The sequence below is a fragment of the Xiphias gladius genome, chromosome 17, assembly GCF_016859285.1.
Source record: "Xiphias gladius isolate SHS-SW01 ecotype Sanya breed wild chromosome 17, ASM1685928v1, whole genome shotgun sequence".
Taxonomy (NCBI): domain Eukaryota; kingdom Metazoa; phylum Chordata; class Actinopteri; order Istiophoriformes; family Xiphiidae; genus Xiphias; species Xiphias gladius.
In genome coordinates, this window is record NC_053416.1 from 19,280,670 (window position 1) to 19,292,833 (window position 12,164).

The 12,164-nt window shown below is 41.0% G+C and overlaps 2 protein-coding genes across 3 annotated transcripts; both read right to left on the reverse strand.

Moving 5' to 3' along the window:
- Positions 1–3,041: 3,041 nt before the first annotated feature.
- Positions 3,042–5,259, reverse strand: LOC120802900 (oligodendrocyte-myelin glycoprotein-like). Its single transcript, XM_040151083.1, has 2 exons — positions 5,252–5,259; positions 3,042–4,458 (listed from the first exon to the last, which is right to left on the reverse strand). Exons 1-2 carry the CDS (start codon positions 5,257–5,259, stop codon positions 3,042–3,044), a joined length of 1,425 nt encoding a protein of 474 aa, XP_040007017.1.
- Positions 5,260–6,859: 1,600 nt separating this feature from the next.
- On the reverse strand, positions 6,860–9,279 carry LOC120802782. 2 transcript variants are annotated; one of them, XM_040150932.1, is made up of 2 exons: positions 9,157–9,279; positions 6,860–7,914 (listed from the first exon to the last, which is right to left on the reverse strand). In XM_040150932.1, the coding sequence occupies exon 2, from the start codon at positions 7,904–7,906 to the stop codon at positions 7,082–7,084; it is 825 nt and encodes a 274-aa protein (XP_040006866.1). In that variant the 5' UTR covers positions 7,907–7,914; positions 9,157–9,279; the 3' UTR covers positions 6,860–7,081. The 2 variants fall into 2 exon arrangements, with proteins under 2 accessions (XP_040006866.1, XP_040006867.1); XM_040150933.1 differs by having other exon boundaries at positions 9,153–9,279.
- Positions 9,280–12,164: the final 2,885 nt, after the last annotated feature.

The window sequence follows — 12,164 nt, forward strand, 5'->3', positions numbered from 1 at the left end:
GAGCCAGCTTTATAAGCGGGGCTCTTCAAGAACGAAAAGAAAATTGACTTTTTCAGCGACAAAGATGTATAAAGTAAAATAAAATAAAAAAAGTGTTTTGCACACTCACAATGATTGCCCGCAGTTTGTAATATACTATACTGTATGTTCTTAAAGCCTTTATGTAGGCCATCTCTCTGAACACGGTGATGGATAAAGCTGATGGGGAATTAAGTGTATGAGAACACAAGGGTCATTTACAGAGAAGTTCACTGAGGCTTAGTCTTATTGAGTATGGCTGTAAGAAGGAAGGCAGTTCACTCAAAACAAGCCCAGGTGCAGAGATGAAGAGGGAAGGCATGGTAGCAGTAAATGATGTAAGCTGTCTACACCTTGTCAGTTATCAGGAGAAGCCAGTAGAGAAATCTGACATTACTTCTTGTTGTCCACACAGAAAATAATTGGCTAGCAGGCCAGCGTAAAAAAAAAAAAAAAAAGAACTGTAAAAAGATGTCAACATAACACAAATGCTCCAATAAGAATTCAGAATTAGAATCTCAGTTGCACTTCTTCGTCACTTTGTCTTTTCATACCCCATAAATTAGGTTTATAGTGGATAAAACTACTTCTGCGTCTGGCTAACACTGCATACTGACAGCAATCTACAAAGCAAAAGAATTAACTCTATGAAATAATTCTTTAATAAGTAATAATTGATAAAGTGAAGATGCAAGTTAGAAGCTTTAACTGAAAATGGAGGGGAGTAATGAAAACCAAGGCAACTTTCTTTGAGCCTTGAGTCATTCTTATAAATAACCAGCACACTTAACCACATGTTTCTGTCTGTTTCTGGCTTCTGTGTCTAAGCTATAAATATGAGGGAATTATTCGGTAGGTGTTTGATTTTGCAGAATGAAGGTTTCTGTGCAGTTAAAATGATCAGTTATTTTTGTTCACTCTCTCTGACTTTTATTATATTGCTTTTATGCAGTAAATCTAAAGAATGATCATTGCACTATACTATTTATCCAGTTATATAGTATTTATTTTCTGTGTCAGTATCAATATTTATACGAGGGAACATATTTCAATTTTGATTTCAATTCATCCCTTTTTTTTGCCAAGCTATTCAGATGTGATCCATGGCCCAACTGGCATTAAATCAGATGTTTATCATTCACTGTGTGGGTGGTGACAGTGACTCCATTGCTTTTCTAGGCTCTGCCCGGCTTAACCACAGGGTCACCTGTTCACAGGGTCTCAATTTCCTGTGCCACACAGTGCCAGGAGGGAGCCGTGGTTTCTCTGTCACTGATGCTCCCGTATGTGAGATTTTCTCACTTGTCTTCAAGGCATCAATAAAGATCATATGGAGCGCATGCACTTCTGGGCTAGTCTCGGTTTCACAAAGTATTCCTGCATAGAAAAAACCTCAACTCTTGGACATGATATTTCAGAGTGATTACTCAATGACCAACAGATAAGGCTGTGTTGGTTCTGGGCAGTTTCCAGGTGTGATTACCTATAGGGCAAGGTCTGACTAGACTAAATGTTTTTGTGCTTAGAGCGAACCTTCCCTCGATAAATCAATTTTACAAAATCTTTACCTGCTAATTAAATCTGGATAAGTCACTGATTGATAAGTTTGGTTTTTATAATGTGTTTTATATTTATATTTTTTAGCATTGAGCAGCTGCAGCTCCCATGAGAACTGACACCTATGTCAAAGGTGAATCAAATCAAATCGAAACTACCAGTCAGCAGTGTAGAGTGAAGCAAAACGTGGTGCAAAGAAAGGCATTTGTGGCTAAATTCAAACAGTCATCAAAAGATGTAAGTAACTCAGCACAATTTATTTAACTTTACAGAAATCATCCTGGATAAATATCCAAAAGTGAACCGACTCTATATTCTTCTGTAGTTTATCAAATGCAGCTCGCTGTATCTCTTGCAATTTTGGCACCTTATGTGAATGTATTACTGAAAAGTAAAATCTGTAGGCTGGCATATCACTGCTATTTCCTCTTAATGCAATCAAGATTTGAATATCTTAACATTTCACATAAATAAGCAGAAAATGTCTGTGCTTTAATGCTCTGCACCAATATACCAGTAGGTTAGCATTCCTGGAACGTTCAATCACCATGCAGATAATTTTCACAAGCGTCACTGAATCATGAAGGTCACTTAAGTCTGAGATGTGATCGAAATACAGAAGCAGTACTCGGCCCTCAGAGTTTGTTTAAGATAGTGACACAACATTGTCCATTTGTTTGCCCTCTGCTCCACAGAGTCTGTGTTGTTTCCTCTTATGTACATGCCACAACTTGTTTCTTAGTCTTGCATCATACTGTCCCCAGAAAAGATTGCTCCTCCGCTGAGTGATATGGTTTGTTACATGAAACAAGCAGGCAAGCATCAAGAACATCTGGCAGAATAGGTAGAAGCGTCAAGAGAAGTAAATAAGAACTTTGAGTGTGATATGTTTGCCACAGTAAAAAAAAAAATATATATATATATATATATGACCACTACATGACCAAGAAAACACCAGTCAAATTCGGCCAACAGTTGTGGAAGAATGGAAAAATACAGATACACAATAATTTATGGGCTTTAACATGTACCAGAAAGCACCACAGTCAGCCTTGAAAAAGATAGACTGTAGTTGCAGATGAGCACCAGACTATATTCAGTTACATAATTAAGTGTTACCTGAATGTATAGTGCCATCATGTGCTTAGCTATATGCATTACAATGTCAATTTTTTTAAATGTATGACATTCAAGGGGAGGACTGTAAAAAGCATTATTACAAAAGTTTAAGCATTGTTTTTTGATGTATAATTGTAAGTGTAGCATCATACCATACTCATCATAGCAGGAATTATGAAACTCATCCTAAGGCCTGTAATTTCTATTATAAATGGCCTTTGTTGCTAGAGAAAGCTGGTAATATACAAACATAACAGCACTAGAACAGTCACCAGTATTGTGTCTGTGCGCTGTAAATTGATACACAGACTTAACACTGAGCCGTTCATTTTTTTGCCGTCTCTCTTTCAGAGGACTTGATGCAGAATAAGAGACAGAAGCCCAAGGTTGTGAAGGAATGACAGTGAGGAGCAGGTAGAAAGAGCCGCGCTACTGTTACTGATGCCCCTGGGGTGGGACTGATTCTGCCTCCTCACACTCCTGGTGCGAAGTGTGGTTGTTTTCTTTGTTTGGATGGAGGCACTCTCTGTTGTAAAGAATCCGTCTGTGGCCAGAGTCATGTCAGCCCTGGTGGGTATTTCGGTAATGACCCTCGTGTCAGAAAAAGAGGATGTGTCTGTGGTGTGGAGTGAGTCAGTGGCTGAATCTTCCTTAGTGCCAGAAATGAGATGAGAATCAGTGTGGAGCCTGTTATCGGTGGCGGCTGGGCTAGCAGTGGCAGAAAGGTGACTAAAAGTTAGGTGCGTGCCTGTGCTTCTGGGCGGCACGGTGGTGAAGGATCGGTGCTGTGTGTTCAAGGTCTGCATGACGGTCTGTTGGGTGCTTAGCAGAGCAGAAACAGACAAGTACCACCACCCAGTGACACCGGCCACAGGAGGCATGGAGCTAACGTCCTGGGAACTCGAAGCGAGAGGGGGTAGGTTGTAGGAGGCAAAGTGCCACCCTCCAGTCCTCCCAGGGCGCACCCCTCCACAGACTGACTGGGTGTGGCAAGGGCAGCCCAAGACACGGGCAGGCGTATGCTGAGTCCAGGATAGTAAGTAGGTGATGTCGGCATAGAGGTGACAGGCCCAAGGGTTGTCACCCAGAGTGATGACTTTAAGTGATGTCATCTTGTCCAACACTCCGAAGGGCAGTGTGGCAAAGCGGTTAGCATGCAGGTAGAGGTGAGTTAATCTGGGAAGCCGGTCCAGAGACCCTGGCAGTACCTTCACAAGCAAGTTGTGGGACAGGTCGATAGCCTCCAGGTGCATAGGCATGTTGGTGGGCAAAGTCCAGAAGTGATTGCTGCTTAGGTTCAGGGTGCACAAGTTAATCAGTGTATTGTTGATGAAGATCGCCCGCTCCAGCTTGTTGTCCGAAAGGTCAAGCATCCGTAGATTCCACTGGTAGACCGTATCATTCTTGTCCAGCAACTGGAGGCGGTTGGAGGCAGCATAGAGCTGCCAGAGGGAACGAGGCAAGCCAGTGGGCAGGTGGCTCAGCCGGTTGTGAGACAAATCAAGGACACGGAGGTGGGTGTACATGGTGAGCTGGCTGTCCAGGTTGTGAAATCGGTTGTGGGACAAGTTGAGGGAGCGCATGTTGTGCTGCAAGCCATCAGGCAACTGTCTCAGACCTCTCCAGGAGCAGTCTACCTCCCTGTGGCTGCGACTGCAGGAGCACAAGGAGGGACACACGGCTAGGACATGCAACCCCAGCAACAACACAAGCAGTAATCCCAGAAGGGCCTCATTAGGGGAAAGCTTCAGGAGCACATGCCTGCTGAAAGAACGAAATGGAGACAAGAATATTAGTGTCGCTTACACAGCATCCTCTACCTCCAGGAGGTACACTGCCAAAGCAAAAGTGATACCTGCAGTGTGCTTTGAATATGAACACAGGGCCCAAACATTTGCTACTTGTAGGAGGAGCATAGTACCTGCAGAGGGCTGTGCTGAATAAAACTGGTTTCATGGTCTTTATCGCTCCGCCCCCTGCAAGAATCTCTCTCTTTCTCCCTCTCTTTTTCTCTCTCACATACACATACACAGGTACACACACATCTCTTATGCACATGCATATGTACACACATGAGCTGGCCAAAGTTTTGCTGCATGTCACTGCATTTCTTGTAGGTACACACATTAACGTTCCAAGCCAAACTGAGCAGTACCCTTTAAATGCGCCATTAGTCCTGGGTTCAAATGTGTAATGTTCCATAACTGATAAACAACTGACCCGATCTATAAGAGGATATATTAGTCTATTCAAAAATGTGATTCATCACACAGGATGAGAAATTCCTGTAGTCATTTTCTTTGGCATCAGTTTGCATGTTGATTCATCAGTGGCTGTCAATGCAGTCAGTCCCATGCTCTCAGAGGAGGAGAACTAGCTCAATAGATGGGTTTTATTATTGACTCCACATAGCATTCGCTCATGCATCAGCTGTACCAAGGGCAGGCAAAAGCACAGCCAGGAGTTTTACACGGCTGATACTGCCGTATAGCGTATGTGAGCCAGGGTGCGGCAGAATGTGTGTGTAAATTTGTCCATAAATTTGTCCATAACTTACCTTCTCATCTTATCATTCCAGTCACTTTTCTCTGCTCCTTTTTGCTGTCCAGCCACTCTTCCCTCTCCTCTCCTGCTTTCAAGCTCAGGAACAGCTGCTGCTGTGATGAAGGTGAATTTTTTTTCTATGCCGGAATTCCCTTCATAGAATTTGACCCTTGTCCAGTGCAGGTTTTCGAGGGGTTGCCCTCACTGCCTGGCAGTTTGGTCCTTTCTCTCCTTTTTGAAGAGCCGAGAGTTGATATTGACTCTTATATGGATCTTGTGGGTTAGCGCGATCAGGCACTGCAGGCTCTGGAATTACTCTGTGCCGTAGGAGTGAGAGATGGGAGGGGTGGGGTGTTGGTGCGGGGAAGTATTCAGAGGGGGTTCAGGAGAAATTGAGCGCATATTGGAGGGTTCCCTGCATACAAGGCTGCTTCAAAGGAAACTACTCAATCCCCTTTTAAATCTGGCAGCTTTCAAGATTTAATTCTGTAGTTTAAGTGATTTCAGTTCTGCTTGTATTCAAAAACAAATTAAACAGTTATCAGTTATCACCTAAATCAATACTATCCCTCTCTTAAGTATCCCTTTACAAAGTAATACTGTGCAGTTATTGATTGTTTTTTTCCCTTTGTAAATTTAGAGGCTGCCACAAAAAACCTCAAGATTTATTGCAGAGGACTCTCCTCCACTGCAGCTTCCTACCTGTCATCAGCAATACAGGCAACTCTCCATTCTCCACTGCATTGCCGTACTTCTAGCACACAAAATTACCTCGGGTTCTAAGGGCTAGATCAACACCGATACAGATATTAATCAGGGTTTAAAGTTATAAAATGTGACAAATTCAACAAAATGATATAATACCACTAAAGATTCCTTATTTATGTAACCACAGCAATGTGGTCCTCGAACAAGATTCCTTGTTCTTTTGTATTCATTTTGTACTTGCTTTTGCTTGCTTGTCTCGTAAGCTAACTACAGTACCTTTTGCAACATGTTTGTGACTCCCTCACACACCTCTCTCCCACTTTCCTGTCTTGCCTGAAGGTTTAGATTCAGAACCAGCTCAGCAGAGGCTGTACTGCGACATGGGAAAACTATTCAGACTTTTTAATGAAAGGTACACATGCATCGTGGCGTCACAAGTACGTAGATGGACAAATATCTGCACAAGAAGGTGGAAACAACCCCATATTGGTTTTTTTGAAAAGGTTTTTTGTGTGTCTTTGTCAGTTCTTGCTGAGGTGAAAGAGAGCGTTCTTTCTTAGTTGAGTGGCACTGCCCAGAAGAGGCACATTCTCTGCTTGCTAATCAAGTAGACCTCTCTCTCCCTCTCTCTCTGTCTCTCTCTCTCACACACACACACACACACACACACACACACACACACACACACACACACACACACACACACACACACACAGACACACACACACACACACACACACACACACACACACACACACACAAAATTAAATAGGAACTTACTGTATGGTAATCAGTCTAGTAGTAATAAGTAATAGTAATCAATCTGAGGTTACAACGTGTTTTATTTCTCTGGGTGTTTCATTTGTCTATATGACATAAATGCTATAAAATTATGTACAAAAAGCATGTAAGACACAAATTGACCTGCACAAAAGTGTATTATAATATTAATATATTTTAATATTCAAAACACACAATTCTCAGTGCTCAGTTTGACAGATTTAGCAACACACACAGTTGTTCAAATTACTGTGAAGAAAAAGCTGCTGAAAAAGGAGTATGCCTTATTTACAGTGAAGTTGTTGTAAAGCTACAGAGAAGTGAAAGCAGTGGCTCAGGAAACATACGCAAAACTCTACACGACATCTAATGGTTCCTCTGTGCCCTCAGTGGAGGATGCACCGACAGCTTTGGTGGACTGGGAATCGGCGGTATCCTCTTGCTGCTTTGAGGAGGAAGAATTTTCAGCAACAGTTACAGGTGTCTCCTTCTTATTCTCACCTGCTGAAGTTTCCTCCCTGTTGGCAGTGTCTCCAACCCCCTTCTTGTTTTCTTCTCCCATTTGTCCATCCCTTTCTACCTTCCCCCCTTCTTCTTTGGTGGTACCACCATCCTCCTGTGTTTGGCTGAAGTCAGCCATTAGTATGCTGGTCTCTTTGGCTTCTGTCTCTGAGTTGCTTTTGTGCTTCTTGGCAGTTCCCATCCAGTATTCAGAGTTGCTGATCATGTCAGCGTTGTTGCTCAGCATCTTGAGGCGCCTGCTCAACTGCCACACCTTCCATGTCAACAACAAAGTAGAAATCAGCAGAATACTACAGCCTATGATCAGTCCGCCAGACACCATGAACACTGTGAGACATTCCTCTCTGTAAAACAACCTGTTAGGTACGGTGGTGGTGGTAGTAGGGGTCATGGGATACTTTGGGGCAGGTGCGGGTAAAGTGCTATAAAGTGCTGTAATTGTCTCTGTGTTCATCAAGCTGCTGGCTTCAGACACGCCCATGGAAGCACTGGCGAGATGAGCTGGAGATGCTGAACTGTTGTCTTGTATCGTTGGGAGAAGACTTTCTTGACCAGTGGGAGTTGTATCACCCATAGCGATTTCTTTGCTGCCCTGAGCTTCACACAGCTGCGCCCCCAGGATTTCTATGCAGTACATTAGAAGGAGGAGACCACTCATGTTGGTATCTGTGAAGACATGGAATGGCAGTTACGTTTAGAATGAGTTTTGGAATAAAAATGTATAAGTTTATGGTTACAACTGACGTTAATTAACTGTTAATCCACCACAGGGAGAAATGAGTTGCATTTAAAGTTTCTGTTACCTTTTTAAAATTAATTTGAGTTGGATTGGATTAATTTGAAACTAAATCCGCCTTCTCCGTAGTCAGGATCAGGCGGACTACTGCCTCTCACACACGAAGCCCTACCTCGACAGCAAGGGCTGTGAGCTGCCGTCAGCTTTCGATTTTGTCGAATTCATCTGCTCGCTCTTCGTCAACCAAGCCCCTCATCCCTCACCCACCAGCAGAGAGGTCTTTCTGGCCTCTGTGCTTTCTGCTCTCTACTAATTTCTGAAATTTGACAGCATCTTGTCTTTAAAGGGCTATGAAAATTAGTCCAGCTGACAGACCAGGACAAAGCATAATTTTGACAAAAATAACACTGCGAGGAAAATGCTGTTTAGTGTGATGCATTACCTACACAGAACCCAAGCAAGATCCTTTCATTACATCCTTACATCAGTGGAAACCACCAGCTGCTTTTTAAATATCTATAAAACTACATTATGGTTTAGAAGATGGTCAGCAGCAGTGGTGTCTATATATATGTAATTTGAAACACCGGCATGATCCTTTAATACTGATTTAGTTTTAAATTTAATGGCTAAACTTCGCTGAAATTGTTGATTAAGTTTTTTAGATTTCTCATTAAATGTCTGACTTTTGTTTCTATTAAATCTCATATTCTGTTGTATTCAAAAGGAGGAACTGTGATTCTTTTCATATCTATCACTTACGCATTTGCAGACGTTTTCTGCTTTTACTTTCCATTAATATATTTAACGCATTTTTTAAAGATATATTTGAGAATACGTGATTGTAACTGTATGTTCTGAACTGAACTGAAGTAAACTCATGTTAAGATGATGGTAAACTTTAAAACAATAAACTGTTTCTTTTGTAAAGGCTACCTTTAAAATAGTCAAAAAATGGCAAAAGTCAAAAATCAAATTTTTATCATCAGAATTTATGACAGAACCATTTGAAAAACTAAATATAAATACAGGTGTTAACACTTAATCCCTCTTCTTAGAATTGTTACCAGTTGTGTCCTAACAATAAAGTTAACGCTATTTTTCTTTGATCCATTTGTCTGTGTTTACAGGTTTGAAAATAAAAGTATGTATTAAAAGATTCATTCACTTACACTTTTGGTGGTCTTGATATAGATGCAGGAAGAATAGGTTTTTGTGCGAATGAGTATGTATGAACTGTGCTGCAAGTAAAGAGAGATGAGTGATGTTTAAATGAAGTGTGACAGAATGACAGTAATCCAGATCACTGGCAGAACCAATGTGGCTGTCTTGTTCTTACTTCTCCATTTGGTCTACATTAGAAAAGGAAGTGGTTTTGATGTAAAATGGATCACAAAGACATCTGTGATATGGAAGACTATAAAAAGTTTTTGGTAAATGCTCACCGAGAAGCTCGCATACAGTAGGACAGTTCTAACTTATTGATCATGAACTATTTTATTTTAGCCTAAAATGCAGAGACACTTGCATACGTCTGTCTTCTTCACTGTCATCTATGTATGTTTGTCCAAGCCACAATACCCACAGACAATGTGTACCAATAATGGAAGGCGTTATGACACTTTGTCACTTAGTTCCAAAAATGTATGTGAGAAGCCTTGTTCAACATCATGCCTACTCATATATATTTGAGATGCCATGGTGTAGTAAAAGTAAAAGTAAAAGAACAAATACTATTAATTTGCATAGATTGCAAGATTCTATTCTTTTATACAGTTCCCCTTTTACTGTCCTCTGTAACTCAACATTTTTGTTTCCTGTGTTATTTATAGTCATTTCTGCATTGCGTCTGCACCTGCACACGTAACTTACTAATTTAGAGCGAAATGCTTGATTTGGCAAGTCGCCTCATCCCTGCAGGTGACACCTGCAACTTACAAGACAACCTAACCCAAAATTCAGTAATCAAGACACTCCATGATCCACCAGCATCTTTTTTGCAGGTACTGGAGCAAAGAGCTTGGAGTGTACAGCATGTCTACTCAACCTGGGGGCTTTTGTCCTCAAGGCAACGACACTTCATATCAGTTTATCAACATTAACATCCAAAAAAACTGTTTTTTAAATCATGAGAATGACATAAACACCAATTTTCTCGGGATGAAAGTGTTCATACTAGTTTAATTTTACCAAACAAATCTGTGCTGCTAACATTAGAAAGCATCTTGTTATTCTTGTTCTGACAGAAGGACAGAGGATAGGTTACAAGTGTACAAGACTAATGTCATAGGTGGCATTATAAATTACTGTGACTGACTGAATGTAACAAGTTGATCTGCTGTTGTAACACACCACAACAATTCCCTTATTTAAACCACGCTGCTATTCAAAATCAGTTGTCTTTCATCACATATTGGCATATCGGCATTTTTTCTTTTTTTAAGAAAAAATGTAGTTAAGTGGCTGTTTTTTATATACAAGGTGAAGGGGAAAACCTTTTACAAATTCCAGATTGACCCACATAGATAATACTGAGTGGGAAAGCATCATCAAGTTGAATTAGTGTGAGAGGAAGTGAGAACAGAAGGAACACAGATGACATCTTCTCCAAAGCACCCTCCCTTGAGTGATGGAAAGTCCCACTTGTTGGTAATCACAATCTAAGGTTTCTGTCCTTGCAGTGACTGTGTAAGTTTGTGCTTGGGTGTGTATGTGTGTACATATGCCCCGGCCCTTTCTGTCCATTCTGTACCTTCACCCCCTATCAATAACTAACCTGGTGGATGTGATGGTGGACAGCCTCATTAAGGACAATCCCAAGGGTCATCAATGGACAGTTGTAGTCGTAGGTTCAGTAAATGTCAGCAAGCTCTCTCTCTCTCTGTCTGTCTCTGTATGTGCGTGTCAGTCACCCAGGTTTCACAACAAAACTGTGGTGATGTACTGTGCGTGTGGTGGCTTTCCTGTGAATCTGAAGAACATTCCAATGTTAAACATGTTTTATATATGGCGCTGCACACGTGTCCTTGTTAAACACCGTTAAATCGTCGGGTCCAAAATTTGGTAAATGCACATAACAAAAACAAACAACTAACTGTCATATGGTTTGACTGACATTCAGGGAAGAAAGGCCATTTTGTGTCTGGCCTGCCAGTGAAGGAAACAGTTTTCTTTCACCAAATGGTGGTCATGTGATCCTGTACCAGTCGGAGTCAAAGAGCTTTTAGTTTCAGTAGAGGATACAAGATCCTTTCTTCTCTGCTGGATTGATACCAGTATTCACTATCAAGCCATCATTCCTATTAGTCCAAGCCACACTTACAATGCAACCTTACTGATAACAGATTTCAAGGTCTGAATGCAAGCAGTATTTCTCATTTTACTGACAGCTCCCAGGGTCTCATATTCTAAACTTTTGATAGATTCATCACTGAAAAGCTGCCTAAGCAGAAAGGTGGAAAAAAATATATAGATTATAGATTACAACTAGATTACAACTGTGGTAAATGTGGATTAATAAAATGTCCAAGCCAGATTTGGACAGTTTAGCTGGAAGTAGTGGCACTTTATAGTAGTATAACAATTTTGAACTAGATAATATGCTGTTATCCAGAGAGGTCCTATAAATGCACATTTAGTCACCTTTTTCAATGTCTCACAATTCATTCTGGAGCAGCTTCAGACATTCATGCTGACAAACCTACAAGTTCAAGTGGTTTCCAGATTTCGATTTCGATTTTTTGACTCTAGCTCATTTTCACACAAGCAGATTCAGTTGTTCTAGGTCATAGAAAGATGACTCATTTCGCACCTGCATATTGCAGAGTACATAAATGAAAAAAGTATACCGTGCCACAAAAACGATCTGACCCAACTTAATGTCAAATGTACACAACTATAATTAAAAAAACAAACAAACAAAACAAAACAAAACAGTACTGTCTCTCACTTTTGGTTCATAATATAAAGACTCTGTTGGGTCTTTATGCCACCTACAGGCAAAGCGGAACTTTGATCACAATGCAGCTGCTACAAGATTTTACATAACCTTCTACTTAAATGAGCATGAGGGCCCATTATTGACCTTGGAAAAGGGTCAATTTTCTTTCTTTCAGTTCTTTTATCTGCAGGGGCTAAACTTAGCGGGCTCTTGATATGTGTATAAGCCTCAGCTCTTCTT